This window comes from Pteropus medius, unplaced genomic scaffold (genome assembly GCF_902729225.1).
Source record: "Pteropus medius unplaced genomic scaffold, Ma_sr-lr_union100, whole genome shotgun sequence".
NCBI classification, from domain to species: domain Eukaryota; kingdom Metazoa; phylum Chordata; class Mammalia; order Chiroptera; family Pteropodidae; genus Pteropus; species Pteropus medius.
Window position 1 is genome coordinate 4,369,063 of NW_024352784.1, and position 19,686 is coordinate 4,388,748.

Below are 19,686 nucleotides of genomic sequence, written 5' to 3' on the forward strand. Positions count from 1 at the left end.
TAGTAAGTGCTAGTACTAGGTCTAGATTTTGAGTATCTTAACTCCTAGTTTAGGCTTTTTCCCCACCACATTAAGAATTATTTGATGAACATTTCCAAAATTATTTAGGCCATAACTTGACAAAAACACACGTTAACAACTATTAAAAAATAAATTGTTGGGTTCATGTTTATCCCATAACTTACTGTGTTGATGTTTTAAGAAAATCTTCCTTCATAGGAGGATGAACTTCATCCAACAACAACATGCTAGTATCTGGGCTTGATTTCATTGCAGAAACTGCCATGGCATTACGTAGTTTATTGCCTTGTTCCAACAGGGCTGAGGAAGGTAAAAGTAGAATGGGGAAAATCTAAAACTCAACAGAAATACTTGCAATATTTGGCACCTTTACTTCTATCACAGGAGTTACCACAGTGTATTGTAATGGCTTACTTGTCTACCATCTCCATTAGCTTGAGAATTCTTTGAGGGCATTCATTTTACAACAAATATTTACTGAGCATCTATTATGTGAACTGTTTTAGATGCTAGTATTACAGCAGTGAATGAAGTCTTTATTCCAAAGAGACTGACCTCTTCATAGGAGTCATTATATGCATGCATGGATTCTTACAACTGGTGTTTGTACATAAGAAGATTAGTAATGTATATATATTATTTTTGTATCTAGATACCTTATAGACTTCTCTTATTATTTGCAACAGTTTCAGTGTCATTATTATCCAAGAAACACTAACAACTATACTAGCTAAAATTTTAGGAGCCATCGTGATAATCTATTCCAAATTTATACGTTCATTGATGAAGAAAAGAATGCCAAAAAAATTCCATGACTTGTCGAAGATCATACAATAGGTTAACAGAAAAGTCAGGATGATGTCCTCAGACTTTCTGATAGGTAAAATTGACCCTATCCCTAAGTAACAAGAACAATAAGTTTAGCAGATAACTTTTTTTGAACCCTTACCATGTGCAGGGCACTACTCTAAGTGTATTATATATATTAACTCATTTAATCCTCACAATAATCCTGATAGGTATTACTATTTCGTTTTCTAGATTGAAAAAAAAATTGAGGCATAGAGGATAAGTAATCTGTCCAAGTTATATATGAGGATGACTCCACATTCTATGATTTTAACCACTATACTATATATGACCCCACTTTAGTTCTTAGCTTAGGACTAGTATCACTATTCCAAGGAATGCTAGGAAGTATTACTTTCTTGAGATTTCATAGTTGCTTAGAAGGTAAGTGAGAATAGACATCAAGTGCCCGTCTCTTAGTCTAGAGTTTTTATAGCTTCTATAAAGATATGGTGGTTAGGCCAAGAAAAAAAAAAAGGCTAAACACATCCTAAACATCTAGTATTTGTTAGTATAAAGAGTTCGAAATATAGCTTGAAAACAAACAAACAAAAAAACCAAATCCTGAAATATCATACGTTCAATGTGTAATGTAAATATACAACTAAACTATAAGAAAATAAAGATCACACACTGTGGCAGATGCAATCCTAAGATAGACCCTGCCACCCCTCTGCAAGATTCCCCAAGCTCTGGTGTACACAAACTTTCTCCCAGTGATTCAAACACTCATCTAGGCATTGCTGTGAAGAGATTTTGCAGATTCCCTTAGGGTTTCAAATCAGTCAGCCTTAAGACAGGGAGAGTAATGGTGGGCCTGAACCTTTTAAAAACAAGGTTTTCTTTGGCTGTCTGAAAGATATGAAGTCGTAGGTTTCAAGCATGTGAAAGATTTAATGTGTCATTGCTGTCTTGAAGATGGAGGGAGTCACGTGGCAAAAAATGCAGGCAACTTCTAGGAGCAGACAGTGGCCCGTGGCTGACAGCCAGCAAAGAAATGGGACCTCAGTTATACAACTGCAAGGAACAGAATTGTCGACAAGAATGACCTTGGAAGTGACTTTTTCCCCACGGCTTCCAGGTGAGAATTTAGCTTGGTTGCCACCTTTATTTCACCCTGTGATACCCTAGGCAGAGAACCCAACCATACCTTGCTGGACTTCTGATCCATAGAACTGTGAACTAATAAATGGGTGTTGTTTTAAGTCATTAAGTTTGTGGTAATATGTTATACGGCAATAGGAAACTAATATACCCAATAATGCCACACCCAAGAATACTGATTGTTAACATTTCGATATATTCCTTTTATGGGCATACTCATTTTATTGTACTTTGCTTTAGTGCATTTTACAGATATTGCTTTTTTTTTTTTTACAAATTGAAGGTCTGTAGCAACTCCATGTTGAGCAAGTCTGTCATGCCCCTTTTCCAACAGCATTTGCTCACTTTGTGTTTCTGTGTCACATTTTAGTAAATCTCACAATATTTCAAACTTTTTCATTACTATTATTTTGCCATGGTGATCTGTGATCAGTGATTTTTAATGGTAATATTGTAATTGTTTTAGGGCACCACAAACCACACTCATATAAGACAGTGAACTTAATAAATGTGTGTGTTCTGATTGTTCCACTGACTGGCTGTTCTCTCCTTCTCCTCAAGCCTACCTATTCCCTGAGACACAATAATATTGAAATTAGGCCAATTAGTACTCCTTCAATGGCATCTGAAGTGTTCAAGTGAAAGGAAGGATTAATCAATGCAGCAAACTTCATCGCCTTATTTTATGAAATTGGTGCAACCACCTCAACCTTCAGCAACCACCACCCTGATCAGTCAGCAGCCACCAACACTGAAGCAAGACCCTCCATCAGCAAAAGATAACAATTCGCTGAAGGCTTAGATGGTGGTTAGCAGTTTTTAGCAATAAAGTATTTTTTAATTAAGGTATATACATTATTTTTTGATATAATGCTATTGTGATACATGTAACAGGTGTATGTAAGCAGAGATTATTAAAAAAAAAACCCACAGGAATACTTATTTTGTGCTCTCAAAGTTTCAGGTATTTAATTCCATCAAAGAATTTATCATGCAGTGTTATAATTGTCTATCTTACCCCATCAACTTCTAGGCTGGGGAATGGCTCTTGTTGGTCTTTGTATCCTTAGTCCCTGGTACAGTACCTGGTATATATCAGGCATTTGATAAAAATGTTTTAATAAATACTTCCACTTTATAACACATAGGGTACTGTGTCTGCTTTAGAATCTGTTTCCTTTACTACACTGAATTCCTTAAGGTCAGGGTCTGTATCTTCTTATAATTCTAACCCCAATACTCAAAACAATGACTGACACAAAATAGGCACTCAAAAGATACTTTCCAAAAGCAGGTTTTAAGAAAGAAATAAACATTAAGGAAAACAAGTTAGACAAATCTGAGCGCAGGTGGTCCAAACATTGGCTTCCAAGTGATTTCATTATTGAAACAGCCACTCTTGGCAAAGCTTCTTTAAAGTCTAAGTCATGGTAAGAAAAACATCTCATCTCCCCATCTCTAGAGGAAGCTAGTACCTACACTGTAAGAGCTGACATGGCATCTTCCTGCTCCTCAACTCAATAATCATTTCCTGGACACAAAGGAAGGGTACTCAAGTGAGTTCAGGTCAAATGTTCCCCTTGTTAACTTCCTACATGTTGTGAGAACAGCTCCTGCTAAACGTAGGGAGGTATAAAGCTTCTGGTTTTTTGTTCTAGCTCCTAGCTATCTATTCTAAATGCCAAACTCTTGGAAACAGGATGTATAGTTAGTTTTTCATAAATGCTAGCTGGATGACTAATTCAGCTCTGTATCCCCTTTTTCTTGGTATGATGTTAGTAAAATAAAGGACCAGGAAGATAATTATGTTTATGCATTTGTTATATCCCTCCCATGACCTCAGCTCTAAGACCTACTTACTAAAGTGGCCCACTTAATGTTAGGCCTCCATAATCTTCTGGTTAGAAGAGACCTTTAAGGATCATATATGTCTACTTGATCATTTAATCTAATCTGTAACAGTCCCATCAGAAGGTTATCCAATCTGTGCTTAACTATTTCCAGTGATATAGAATTCACTGCTTCTTGAAGCTGTCCTTTCTCATTTTGCACAGGCTGGACTATTAACTCACATGGAGTCACAACGTCTAAAAAGGCACAAAGTTGCAGAATGGATCAAAAAACAAAACCAAACCATATGCTGCCTCCAGGAGACACATCTCAGTTCCAAAGACAAATATATTTATAGACTCAAAGTGTAAGGGTGGCAAATGATATTTCAAGCAAATAGCATTCAGAAAAAGCAAGAGTAGTGGTACTAATATCAAATGAAACAGACTTCAAACTAAAAATGGTAAAGAAAGATACTGAGGGACACTTCATGCACCAAGAAGACATAACACTTATTAATATCTATGCTCCCAATCAGGGAGCCCCAAAATATGTAAAACAATTACTAACAGAACTAAAGGGAGAAACAGACCAAAACCCTATTGTAGTAGGGGACCTAAATACCCCACTATTGGATATAGACAGATTATCCGAACAGAAAATCAATAAGGAAATAACATCTTTAAATGACACATTAGACCAATTGGACATAATTGACATTTACAGAGCCTTCCATCTCAAAACAGCTGCTTATACATTCTTCTCTAGTGCACATGGAACATTCTCAAGAATCAACCACATACTGGGACACAGAGATAGCCTCAACAAATATAAGAGGGCTGAAATCATACCAACCATATTCCCTGATCAGAATGCTTTGAAACTAGAGATCAACTGTAGAAAGAAAGCAAGAAGAATCACAAATACATGGAGATTAAACAACATGCTACTGAAGAATATTGGGTCAGAGAAGAAATAAAAAGAGAAATCAAGAAATTCATAGAAACGAGTGATAATGATAGTACAACATATCAAAACTTTTGGGACATGGCAAAAGTGGTCATAAGAAGAAAGTTCATATCATTACGGGCCTATCTCCAAAAACAAGAACGAGCCCAAATAAACAACCTAACGCTTCATCTTAAAAAACTAGAAAAGGAAGAACAAATGAAGCCTAACGTCAGCAGAAAAAAAGAAATCATCAAAATTAGAGCAGAAAGAAAAGAAATTGAAAACAAAAAAGCGATAGAAAAAATAAATTCAATAAAGAGCTGGTTCTTTGAGAAGGTTAATAAAATTGACAAACCCCTGGTAGACTCACTAAAGAAAGAAGAGAAAGGACAAAATCAGCGATGAAAGAGGGGAAATTACAAGGGATACCACAGAAATACAAAGGATCATACAAGAAGACCATGAAAAAGTATATAACACCAAATTTAATAACGTAGAAGAAATGGACCAGTACTTAGAAAAATACAATCTTCCTAGACTGAATCAAGAAGATCTGGAAAATCTAAATAAACCGATCAGCAGTATGAAAATTGAAACAATTATAAAAAACCTACCAAAAAGTAATAGTCCAGGACCAGATGGATTCACCAGAGAATTCTACCAAACATTCAAAGAAGATTTAATACCTATTCTCCTCAAATTCTTCCAAAAAATCGAAGAGGCAATACTTCCCAACTCATTTTATGAGGCCAATATTACTCTAATACCAAAACTTGGCAAAAATAACACAAAAAAAGAAAACTACAGACTCATTTCTCTCATGAACATGAATGCAAAAATCCTAAATAAGATACTAGTGAACCAAATACAGCAACATATTAAAAAGATTATACACCACTATCAAGTGGGCTTCATCCCAGGGGCACAGGGATGGTTCAACATACACAAATCGATTAATGTGATACACCACATAAACAAATTTAAAAATAAGAATCATATGATGATGCAGAAAAAGCCTTCGACAAGATACAGCATCCATTTATGATCAAAACACTTAACAAAATCAGTATAGAAGGAAAGTACCTTAACATAATAAAGGCCATACATGACAAACCCTCAGCCAACATTATACTTAATGGTGAAAAACTAAAAATCTTGCCTCCAAGATCAGGAACAAGGCAAGGCTGTCTGCTATCGCCACTCTTATTCAATAAAACATTGGAGGTCCCAGCAAGTGCAATCAGATAAGAGAAAGATATAAAAGTCATCCAAATAGGAAAAAAGAAGTCAAATTGTCACTATTTGCGGATGACATGATTCTCTACACAGAAAACCCTAAAGATTCCACAAGAACACTACTAGAAACAATAAGCAAATACGGTAAAGTCTCTGGATACAAAATCAACATTCAAAAATCCATAGCTTTCCTATACTCTAAAAATGAAGTGTCAGAAAAAGAAGTGCAAAAAATAATTCCTTTTGCAACTGCAACGAAAAGAGTAAAATACCTAGGAATAAATTTAATGAAACAAGTGAAGGACCTATATAATGAAAACTGCAAGACCCTATTAAAAGAAATCGAAGAAGATATAAAGAAATGGAAAGATACTCCATGTTCTAGGATTGGAAGAATCAACATAGTTAAAATGACCGTATTACTTAAAGCATTATACAGATTTAATGCAATCCCCATCAAAATCCCATCAGCATTTTTTAAAGAAATAGAAGAAAAAATTATCAGATTTGTAAAGACCCCAAATTGCCAAAGCCATCCTGAGAAAAAAAGAACGAGGCTGGAGGCATCACTCTGCCCGACTTCAAATTATACTACAAAGTGAGAGCAATCAAAACAGCATGGTATCGGCAGCAAAATAGACACACAGACCAGTGGAACAGAATCAAGAGCCCAGAAGTAAATCCATATTTATATGGGCAAATAATTTTTGACAAAAAAGCCAAAAACATACAGAGGAGAAAGGAAAGCCTCTTCAATAAATGGTGCTGGGAAAATTGGAAAGCCACCTGCCAAAGAATGAAACTAGACTGTTGTCTATCACCACACACCAAAATTATCTCAAAATGTATTAAGGACCTGAATATAAGACCTGAAACAATAAAATGCATAGAAGAAAGCATAGGAACTAAACTCAAGGACCTCGGACTTAAGAAGGATTTTATGAATTTGACCTCAAAAGCAAGGGAAGTAAATGATAAAATAAATGAATGGAACTACATCGAATTAAAAAATCTCCTGCTCAGAAAAAGAAATTGTCGACAAGGTAAAGAGAGAACCATCCGAATGGGAAAATATATTTGCAAGCAACAGCTCCGATAAGGGCCTAATATCCAAAATATACAAAGAACTCATACAACTCAATAACAACAAAAAAACCCAAATGATCCAATCAAAAAATGGGCAGAGGACCTGAACAGACACTTCTCCCTAGAGGACATACAAATGGCCAACAAATATTTGAAAAGATGCTCAACATCGCTAGCTATTAGAGAAATGTAAATCAAAACCACAACGAGATACCATCTCACACCTGTTAGAATAGCTATAATTAACAGGACAAGTAATAACAAATGCTGGAGAGGATGCGGAGAAAAAGGAACCCTCATACGCTGTTGGTGAAATTGCAAATTGATACAGCTACTATGGGAAACTGTATGGAGGTTCCTCAAAAAACTAAGAATTGATCTACCATATGATCCAGCCATCCTTCTACTGGGTATTTACCCCAAAGACTTGAAAATCCATATCTGAAAAGATGTTTGCACATCGATGTTCATAGCAGCATTATTCACAGTGGCCAGGATATGGAAACAACCGAAGTGGCCTACGATAGATGATTCGCTAAAGAAGCTGTGGTACATATATACAATGGAATATTACTCAGCCATAAGAAGAGATGAAATACTGCCATTTGTGACAACATGGATGGACCTCAAGATAATCATGCTAAGCGGAATAAGACAGAGAGAAAAAGTTGAAAATCACATGATATCACTTATATGTGGGATATAAACCTAAAAGCAAGAAACAAACAGGACAAACAAAGAGAGAATCATGGACATGGACTACAGACTAGTGGTCACCAGAGAGTAGCGGGTGATGGAGGAAGGGGTAAGTAGACGGGGTAAAGGGGGTCAAATATAAGGGGATAGGGGGAGGGTCAAGTGGGTAAAAGAGATAAAATATATGGTAGCTGAAGGAAACTGGACTTTGGGTGGTAAACACACAATAGAATATACAGATGTCAAATTATAATGTACACCTGAAAATTATATACAATTATATACAATTATTAACCAATGTTACCCCAATAAACTTAATAATAAAAAAAACCCCTTACTAATGTAAATTATGTACCCAAATAGTTATTTAAAAGACTTTTCTATTAATATTGCAGATATTCTACTTTGGAAATTTTACTTGTGAGAATGGAGACAAATTCCTATCATGCTGTTGATTTCATAGATACATAGTGGACGATTACTGTGTAATGTAAGGTATTTCATTTGCTTTTATAATACCACTCCCTATCATGAGGTAATCTAATACAATTTCTATTTGCTTTTTTATTTCAGTCTAAGCCCTTACACAGGCAAACTGACTCCTCTCTGCTTGTTTGGCTATGAGTCATATTTAATTCCCAGGCTTACTACTGTCAGTTGCTGTGCACTGAATGTTCCTACTCTGAGACCAATAGTTTTCAGAATGTGAAATGAAGTTAGTACTAGCCTTTGCTGCATAGTCATACAAGTGAATGCTAATGATTAGACAAAAATCTTATTTGCCTTGACTTATTTGGGAAAAAATAAGGACAAATATTTTTCTATGATAAAGACTTTCCCTCATACTCAGGCTCATTTTAAATCATTCCTACTCTAAACCTACAATTATCAGTACTCTATTTAGAAGTAATTTAGTGGTTTAATAGAGCTGCCTTTAAATGGTGAGAAATTCTAGACTCTAGTAAGATTACTCACTTTTATTTGGCTATTTAGTACAAAGAGAAGTCTAGTTCTCTTTGTAGGCCAGCTAACGAACAGAGTAATCCCAGTAAATATAGCTTAGTTTCAGTTCACAAATATATACATACCCGAAAGAAGGTCCTTGGTAGGGGGATTGTTTGAAGAAAGAATGCATGAATCACTGTGACTCTTGGCAACTGTCCTAATTTGAGGCTGGAATTCAGAACTGTTGAGAAGGGACATCTGCTTCCGTGGGGCTTTGTCTTTCAGAGTCATAGACTCTAAACTCTGTCCTGAATTAAGATGGTGTTGTAGTCTAAAAACAGAGTCCTTTGTTGTATCAGAGTTCTCTGCAAAGTACAAGTGGTCCTTCCCCCTGTTTTAAAATAAAGAACATCAGAGACAGAAAGTGGATCAGTGGTGTATAGCAGTGTAGCTTAGACTTTGTAAATGTTTCTCATCTCTCAAATGAAATAATAGATGCTTTACCTACTACTACGGAGACAATGACAAAGAGAGTTCAGTGCTGGGCCTGATGCAAAGCAAATGCGTCCTAAGTATTTAAAACCAAAATCTATTTCTCTTACTCTACTGTTTCACAAAATACTGCCTTTTCCCTCTTCCCTCAAGGACATGTATCATGTCATCTACATATGATTGAGTCATAATTATTTACCTGTATCTTGCCCCCCGCCCCCCCACTCCCCCGCCACTAGACTGTAAGTAGTCCTCAGAAACAGGAATTAATTTCTATGTCCAGCACCTGGTACTGGATGAGGAACACAATGGGTACTTAATAGTTATTTGCTGAATGAGTGACTACCTTTAGTCTTTTACCCAATCACAAATGAAAGACAGAAATTATGAGTACAGTGGGAGTTAGTAGACAGATTGACTGGTATTAAGTAATTACCTTGGAGTGGTTGATCTACTACTGTTAGTTGCTAAATCTTTTCCATCAATTTTGGTGGTAGGTATCCTACAAGACCTTGATGGAACCAGAAACTGGGTATTGCTGGGTTCGGTATATTCTCTAAATCCCTGCTCAGGTAAAAGCACATTTTCTGTCATGTCAGTGGTAGGAAGAGGGTTATAGCTGTCATAAGTTTCTGACAGAGGCTCCAGGGCAAGTGAGACCTGAAAGAGACATGCAATATATCAGAAATTTTCTTTAGTATTGGTTAATTTTAAGACTCTTTGTTTACTATAAATTAATGGCCACCTTTTCTTACAGGATCGAGTTCAAATTCCTGCCTACCTCAGAAGCCTAATCTCTCATTGTATTCCCTTCCTCTATCCCTCTTCCTAGATAAACCAATTACTTAGCGTTCTCTAAATGTACCTTATATTTCATTCCTTATGCTTTTGTGTATGCAATTGCCTCAGCACTACTTCCTTGGTGAAAATTTGTGTTCAGGTAGAGGTGTCATGCCACTCTATTCATGTTTCTACTTACTCTGTATTTATCCATCAATATAACCACTATTTATTGAACCCTTTACTATAGGCTAAAAGCTGTGCCAAGTTCCTCACATAGAGAAGTTCATATGATGATATAACTGTCTCAAAAGTAAATTACCCTAATTTGAAAATTAAAAAAAAAAAAAAAGCAGAGGTTTAGAGGAGGTATTTGTAACTTACAGTTTGTTTTTCATCCTGACAATTATGAATTCCTTGAAGGCATGTACTGTCTTATTCATTTTTTTGTCTTATTCATTTTTATGTGGATTAATTAGCATAGTACTCAGTGTACAAGCCTAGCATGCCTAATAATGCCTAATGGTTTGACCAATAAAACAATGACATAGTACCTTCTGTGTCCTTAGCTATTTGAGAAAAATAAGGCCCAAGTTCCATGCTAGGGATAAGGCAAGGTGAAGAGGGAGGAGGGCTAAGATGAAAAATAATCACTTGAAGTTTCCTTTATCATCTTATTCATGTGAATTCAGGTTTTTTATTAAATGGCCCTCCAGTCCTCTGAAAAGCCTAATGGAGAAAAGTCTAATGGAGGAACAAAAAATAAGCCTAAAGCAAGACTTTAGAGAAGTGAAGAAAATACTCCAAAAGAAAAGAACAGTGGTATTAAAAGTTGTTACAATGACAGAGAAAGCAGAAGGAATGGTTTCAGTAGCCAAAGAAAATCAAATAATGATAAATGGACTAAAACAAAAATGAAAGATTACAGTTAGATGTTTTAAGATGTCTCAGGGAAGGTCAACAGAATAATCTGCTCAGAGAAACTGCCAAGGCACAGACTCAATAAAACACACTTAGGTCTTGATTAGAATTTTGTTCATGAACCAGGTAATAAAAAGTTTTTAAAATTTATTCATCATCAAGACTTTCTACAAAGACAAATGACAGGAATACATGAGACAAATACCCTGTTCAGTGATCACTATTATAGAATCACATAAAATCCTGGCTGCCCAAATGTAAATGTCTGAAAGTGTTCTCTTGCCATTCACCAACTGCCAAAAGGCTGCTACTACTATATTCTAGAAAGAAAGGAGACACTGAGAATAAAGGCTGTGTCCCTGGCCTTAACAATGACCTGCTGTCTGGCCACTGAGTTTTGCTTTTGACCTAGGCAACCGGTAACAAAACAACTCATAGGCCTATACTACCAGTGGCCCATGAACAAAGTAGAAAGTCCAGGGACTTGTGATACCCACTTTATAATCAAAACATAAGTACTGGCCTAACTCCTCTGTTCAATTAACAGATATTGGTTGATACCAGCTCAGTGCTACCTGCTTGAGGCAAACAGATAAAACATGAAATCTAACCCAGAGGATCGTAGTATCTTGGAGGGGCACTTAAAAAGAAGTAATTTTAATATAAAATGGTGAATTCTGAAATAAGAAAGTGTATTGGGTGCTATGAGAACATTAAAGAAGGGTCTGAGCTTAGGGAAGTGGTGAGGAAGGGTTGCCAAGGATCGTTTCCGGGGTGAAATATAAACATCTGAGTTTAGAATTTTAAATATGATTGAGACAGATAAGGCTGAGGGAGGCTGAGGTAAAACATTCCAGGTAGAGGAAAGAGCATAAGTCAAGCTTCAGAGGTATAAAACAGGCTATTGTTCCAGCAATTCCTACCAGTCCAAGAGATTTTCACTCCTGACCCCTCTGCCTCCACATAATGTACCCAACACACTCTTGCATTCATCACCCAGATCATCGTTCCTGTCTACCTCAGTCATTCTCCTATCCAATCATGGTTCACCCCTGTGCTCACTCCTTTGCTAACTCCCCATTCACTGAGTCCTATAGAATTTCTATTTCATACAAACTACCTTACCACTTTAACTGAACATCTTTCTTAAAATGTCCCCATTTCTTCAGTCTTTTCCAGTGGAAACTACTCTTTCACTAGCCAGGATAAGGGAAGTTGACTTATTCCCTTCTGGCGCCATCTCCAGACTATCATTCTATCGTCTAAATATATAACATCTCTTCTGAAGTTCAAATAACATGATTCTCACATCCATAATAGAACAACCTCAAGGCCACTCATCAAGGCTTTCTAACACTGAGTTGCCCACAATCATCTACTACATCTATAACATTTATCAGTATAAGAGAAAGCATATTAGAATGTCTATTTTTCAGACTTATGCTGGTCAAGACAGCATTTAAAAATGTTTTTAAATTATTTAACAATGCTTTAAAAATCAGATTTTATGTAAAATTTTGGATTTCTGGCTTCTCTTGAAAAATCAGAAGATACAGCAATGCTGGGTCCCCATTGTGCTGTGGCAAAAATTAGCTGGAGTGGAGTAGTGGCTTTAGTCAGGGTATTTGCTCCAGTTTGCAAAGCCCCGGCCCTGTCCCAACATGAAGAGGAATGACAACTGCTGTTTACCATTACGCTTGGTGTGCTATTTAAAAAATTTATTTTCTTTCAGTAAAATGGACATTTATGTACGTGTACATTTCTATGAATTTTAACCTATATATAGATGCATGTAACCACCACTATAATTAAGATATAAAAACTTCAATTACCCCCTACCCCCAAACTCCCTGGTGCTATCTATTTGTAGTCATACCCTCTCCTCACCTCTAACCCTCAGCAACAGCTCATCTATTCTTGATCATTACAGTTTTGGCTTTTGGAGAATGTCATGTAAATGGAATCATACAGTATGTACCCTTTCAAGATGGGCTTCTTGCACTTAGCATATGCCTCTAAGATTCATCCATGTGGTGTGTGTATCAATAGTTTATGCCTTTTAATCGGCTCAGTAGAATTCTATTGTTAATATGGCTTGTCACATTGATATTCGAATATTGAAATAGACTTGCATTCCTGGGATAAACCCCATTTGGACATGATGTTGTTATTCTTGTTATACATTCTTGGACCCAACCTGCTAATATTTCATTGAGAATTTTTAGGTCTCAGTTTAACTATTTTTAGGTCTAGGTCTTGTACTGTCCTCTATCTTTCTGTCCTCTATCTTTTTGGTATCGAGGTGGTGCAGGGCTCACAAAATAAGTTGAGGAGTATTTTCTCCTCTTCTATTTTGTGAAAAAGATTGCATAAAATTGGTGCTATTTCTTTTATAAATGTTTGGAAGATTTCGCCAGTGAAATGATCTCTCAGCCAGGAGATTTCTCTTTTGGAAAGTTTAAACTACAAATTCAATTTTTTCAATAATTACAGGTCTATTCAGGTCATGTATTTCATCTTGAGTGATTTCTGGTAGTTTGAGGTTATCGAAAAATTGCTCCATTTTATCTAAATTGTCAAATTTATAGAATTGTTTGTAGTATTCCCTTAATGTCTTTCTTACAGTAGAATCAAGAGGAAAGTGAAATATTTTTTTTGTGTTCAAAAAAGAGAAAGCTAGAGACCTATGCCTTTCAAAGGAAATGGGAGAAGGCACATTTCTTTATGGAAGAGAATATTCCTAATGGTGAAATAAGGCAAATAAAATGTGACACTCAAAAGATAGCATTATGGAACAAACTATAGTAGAACTATGATCAGATGCATCATACTGGAAAAGAAAAAAAATAAACAAAAAAACTACTGAAATTTAAAAAGGATTTGTTTTTTAAAAGCAAATAAGTGGTACCCCTGAGCATGAAATTAAGATAAAAAGCTTTAAGGCATCAAAATCTCTTATAAATGGTGAAATTTATAAAATAATGTCTAGCGAATGAAGCAGAATTTGTGAGTAATAAGTGATATTTGCATATGTAGGTCTAACTAAAATTATAGTTGTTCAGAATGTCAGTGTTATGGCTATAAACTTACAGGATGAATTAAGTAAAAATGTTACATAATTTGTGGCATTTTTCTTTGTAGCTGATGAGAACACAGATAAAAATAACTCCACTGATAGCTGTGTTTATTTATAAAGTACCAATGAGAATTATGATGTGAGTGAAAAACTTTAGGACAAGATGCACATAACAAACAAATCATCAAGGAAAGGGTATTTCTCTGAGGATTCTAAGGGTTGAAAAGTTTATTAAATATTGATGACAATGAATGATCCTCCTGCAATTGACAATGGACTTGTTTCAAAATTTAAATCCAAGTGGCAACATTTTGTCAAGACACAGAATCATAAACCGTTCCAGTGTCTTGTTTACTTTTTTAAAAAGCTAAAAGTCAAATAACACATATATATAATTAACATATTGATTAACTCACACGGTCTAAGTTTTGCTTGATAAACTGGATAAGCAGAATGGTGGCTTCTTACTACTAAGTGAATATTCGGTGGCTGAGGGCTGGGTGCAGTGTTAAATGTTTTTGAGCTTGAATTAAAAGAAGTCTCTTCGATTATGTTTTCCAAGAAGAAATCTCAGCCTGAGATCATTAGCAGGTACTGATCAAATATAGGGCCATTTTAATTGACATTATAGGCTATATATAAACACTTAAATTACTTATCTACAAGTGTATTCACAAGGAACCATATATGATTCGATTGATTCATTCCTTGATGGTTGTATCTGGGAAATTTATTTGGCAAAGAACAATCTGTTCTACTTTTCTATAATTTTTTATGTTTAAATAGGACTTCCAGAAATGAAAGTGATGGCATTGAAATACGTTCCTAAAATTGAAGAACTAAAGACTGATATTCCAAAAAGATTTTTTTGACTTCAAACTTTATGAAAACCAACAGTGTTCAATTTACCTTTCTTATACTGAAAGTGTAACATATGGAGGTTAATAGTGTAGTACAATATTTAGGATTAAATATATTTGGGAATCTTAAATTTTTCAAATAACTTAGGAGTAATAGCCTATTAAAAACTATTTTGCCAAGATTCTACATTTGTTTGGAAATACCCATGTTTGCAAGCAGTTATTTTGTTATGAAACTGAATAAAAACTAAATCTATTCTTAAATAGTTTAAAAATGAATGCTGTAATGCCTATCAAATATAAAATGTCTGGTATTGATAACTCAATATAGAAGTAAAAGTACCAAGTTTCTAGCCAAAACAAAGAAAAAGATTTCAAAAGAAAATAATTTATAATTAAGTATTCTAGTTTTCCAATTTCAATGTAAAATAATCATATATATGTATATATTATGCTGCATGCTTTTATAATAGTATAAGTTAGATATTTTTTAAATCTATTATATTTTTGGCAGTTGATTTTACTTATTGCCAGCCTGCTTATTCAATGATAGAATACAAGAAGGATTCTTCTCTCAGCTTGGTTCTAATGAAGCTTATTGTCAGTCTACTCTGAGCACCCTCCAACCACCATGACCCTTGTTATCATTTAAAACTGTTCTAACTCCATAATCTCTGTTTCCCTTTAGTAACTCTGTATCTGTCTTATTTGAAGTCTGGCTAAATCTGAGCTTTGCAGTAAAGCCATCTCTATTCCTTCATCTTCCAATCTATTAGCTCTCCTTATTGGCTTCATTTTTCCACATATCAAAAGGCGTTCCATACTTCATTCGTCAAGTCAATACCGTCCTTGAGGATGGCAAAAGTGTATGACAAGAATTTCATCACTTACTGTTTTCTTTTTTAAAAATTATTTTAAAATTAATATTATACATTCACATAATTTGAAGCCAAACAATTTCACAAGCTTGTTGCAAAAAACAAGTCCCTCACTTTGACTCCCCCCATATTTCTTTTTCCCCAGAGGCAATTGCTTTCAATTCCTGTAACTGATTCTTGTGGTATTTACCTCTATAGTTCCAATAATGTGCTTATATTTTTGTCTACATCTTGATCCTGCCTTCCCTGAACAGTTTTTAGGCATTTTCTTTTGACTTTTTAATAAGACAAAAATTTAGCTCCATCCCACATGCTCCTACATCTCCATCTTCCCAACTTGCCCATATAGTCATACTGTAAACACTTATCATTCATCTAATCAAAATCACTGTTACGAGCATGTATTCTACCTAAAGCTGAACCATGAGATAATACTGATTACTTTTCCTTTCCTGAAGTTTTTACCCAAAATTGCAACTGCCTTGTTTCCTCATTATTATTCTTATTAATAATTTAGTTCTAAATTATTTACAAGTTATCTAAATCTCCTTCTTTAAAAAAAAGAAAAAGAAAAGAAAAAAATCTCTCCTAGAGCTTCAGGACATACTCTAAGTTGGACTAGCTGTCATTTGTGCCTAGTGTAGAGCTGCCATCCAGGGATTTCCCTTCACCTTATTCCTGTGTCATCTCCTTTCCAATATCACATCTTGTCTTCTTAAAATTTATTTACCATTTTGGTGGAGAAAGTCCCTCAGCTGCTTTGTCAGAAAGGTTGTGAGAGAGGTACAAAGTTTTGAGAACTTGTACATAGGAAAACATCTTTATTCCACCCTTACACTAGATAGTTTGCTAGAGACAGAAATCCAGGCCATTTTCATTCAACATTCTAAAGGCATTACTAAATTGTCTTCTGGCTCCTAATGTTTCTATTCAGAAGCCTGGAGCCAAATAACTTCCTAATTGCATGTGACTGTTCCCCCTTTTCTCTGGAAAGTTACAGGAATTTGTCTTTGTTTTCTATGTTCTAAAATGTCATAATGCTACACCTTGGTGTAAGTTAGCTTTATTCCATTGTATTATATTCAAAGGGCCCTTTCCTTTCTAAAAAATTTTTAATATGAAAAAATATTTTGAAGGTTTTTTTAATGAAAAATAAAGGCAAAATTGATAAGTTTAATTAAAAGAAAACCTTTTTCTTCAAAAGACAGCATAAAGAAATTAGAAGACAAGCTACAGGACACACTCTCCATATATCCCAGATATAGGAAAAGCTCTTAAAACCTAAAAAGATAAGCAACTTATTTTAAAAACGGGCAAAAGAATTGAATAGACATTTCACAAAAGTAGATCAGAGGTTGGGACATTTTTTACAATGAAGGAGCCAGAGTTAATACTTTATGCTATATAGTCTCTGTCATAATTACTCAATCCATATAGCCTCTGTCATAATTACTCAATCCTGCTGCTATACGTGAGAACCGCCACAGATCACACATAAATGAGTGTGGCTGTGTTCTAAAAAACTATTTACAAATATAGGTGGTAAGCCAGATTTGCCTTGGGGGTTGTAGACTGTGAATCCCTGAAGAAGATAAAAGAATAGTCAAAAAGCCCATGAAAAAATACTCAAGATATGAATCATTAGGAAATGGAAACTAACATCTCCACAAGATATCAATACATACACACTAGCATGACAAATTAAAAAGACTGACCATATTAAGTACCATGTTAAACGTTTCCATATTTTTTTCATGCCATTTAATCCTTACAAAAATCCTATGAGGTAAAAGCTTTAGTATTATCATTTTACAAAATAAGATATTGAAGCTCAGAGAGTACAAGTGAACACCAGCACCGTTTTTGTAACCAATTTCTCCATGTGTAGTCTAATGTCATTTCCATTGGATCACACTACCTCTCTCTCTCTTCACTGCCATTTACCTGGGAAACAGAAATCTCTAATTGTTACTTCTACCTCTTCACTGTAATTACTACTTATTTCCTTATCCCATAATCTTTCAAAATCTGACTTCTGCCTCCATGTTCTATCAAAACAATTTTCTAACAAACCCAATGACATTTAAATAAAAAACACACAAGTATCATTGTATCAACTGACATTTAAATATAGGGTGGGGAAAATGATACAGCTACTTTTGAAAACAGCTACCATATGACCTTAATTCAATACCTAGGTATATACCTAATACAAGTGAAAACATGTTCACAAAAAATTGGTACATGAAATGTTCATAGCAGCATTATTCAAAATAGTGGAAAAGTGGAAAAAAATCCATCAACTGAAGGATGAATAAACAAATGTGGTATATCCATGTAATGGAATATTATTCAGTCATAATAAGGAATAAAGTAATGATTCATGTTACAACATGGATGAACTTTGAAAATATTATGCCAAGTGAAAGCAGTCACAAAAGGCCACATATTATATTATTTCACTTATATGAAATGTCCAGACTAGGCAAATATATAGAGACAGAAAGTAGATTAATGGTTGCCAGAGGCAAGGGAAGGGTAAAAAGGGAAATGACTGCTAATAGGTACAGTGTTTCTTTTTGGGGTGATAAAATGCTCTGAAATTAGACAGTAGTGATGATTGTAGAATTCTGTGACTATACTAAAAACCACTCAATTGTATACTTTAAAAGTGTAAATTTTATGACATGTGAATTATACCTGAATTTTAAAAACAGGAAGACAACCCACTTAGAATCCTATACTCTAAATGTTTTCATTTTTGCATGCTTATTTAGCCCAGTCATTGGTCATTATACATATATGTAGATATAATTTTAATTCTCTTTTGTCATCAATCCAAAATCATTTTTCTATGCTGTTATACAATCACAATTATGTAATTTTATCCTTTATGGAAACAAAATATTCTACTAATAGACTACAATTTTAATATTGTTGAATCAATTGTTTTCATTTTTCCAATTATTAACAGTATATTTCCATAACTAGATCTAAGCATATAGTTTCCCTTTCTTTTTATGGTGTTTTCTTAAGGTAAGTTCCCGGGTAGAATTTTTATGGTTCTTGAAACATAATGCCAAACTGTTTTGCAGGTCTGATGAAAATTTATATCATTATCAGAAAAGTATGAGTAAACCAGACTTACTTCACCATAAAGTTATGAACATAGGTGTCATTATTTTTTAACTTAATATATTATAAATAAAAATATGATAAACAAAACAAAGAAAATGTTCTTTCACTTGGATGAATTTCTGCACTCTCTTTTGTTCTGCTGACACAATTACGTGCTTGTGGTTTTATAACAGGTCTTTACATATGATAATGTTATATGTTCTTTCCTTGTCTTTTTTGAGCTATTTTCTTATATACCTACTTAAATTTCTATGTGTATTTTAGAATACATTTGACAAAGTATAAAACTCACAAAATTACTAAGGGATTTGAATATTCAGAATTCTCTAGGAAGTACTTTCAAGAGTCTCCCCTCAGAAAGGGATTCTTTTATGTTCTTTCCCACCATCCCATACATATCTATAGATACTACATATCACACAGCCTTCTACTTGTTACTCTTTTCTACTTCTTCTTGTGTGACTTTAAAAAACTAAATGAAAGGACCATCTCTTATCTTTGTATCCTAATTTACTGGCACATAGTGTATCAAAAAAAAAGTAGGTTGAATCAATGAATACAGCAAAGACAGCACATATATGAATCAAATAAGCAATTATTTTTTGGCATTATGTTAGAAGATGTTGAAAAAACAAAGAAGTAGAAAACACTGTCCAGCCCAGGGAAGCTAAAAACTAAAAGGAAGGGAAATTAAGAGGAGACAACTAATACATAATTTTGGAGACTATGTAGGATTATAACAGAGCAACAATTATGTAATTAATATTACTATGAATTTAATAAAGATGACAAAGAATTAGTATAGTAGAAGCTATGAAAGACT

General features: G+C 34.5%; 1 protein-coding gene across 6 annotated transcripts in view; it reads right to left on the reverse strand.

Moving 5' to 3' along the window:
* C2CD3 (C2 domain containing 3 centriole elongation regulator) overlaps nt 1–19,686 on the reverse strand; it is a 113,894-nt gene that overhangs the window by 88,194 nt on the left and 6,014 nt on the right. For all 6 annotated transcript variants that reach the window (XM_039848025.1, XM_039848026.1, XM_039848028.1 and 3 more), the window contains exons 4-6: nt 9,647–9,870; nt 8,862–9,109; nt 186–321 (exon numbers count right to left, since the gene is read on the reverse strand). In XM_039848025.1, coding sequence (XP_039703959.1) covers nt 186–321; nt 8,862–9,109; nt 9,647–9,870 — 608 coding nt within the window. The remainder of the gene's footprint in view (nt 1–185; nt 322–8,861; nt 9,110–9,646; nt 9,871–19,686) is intronic.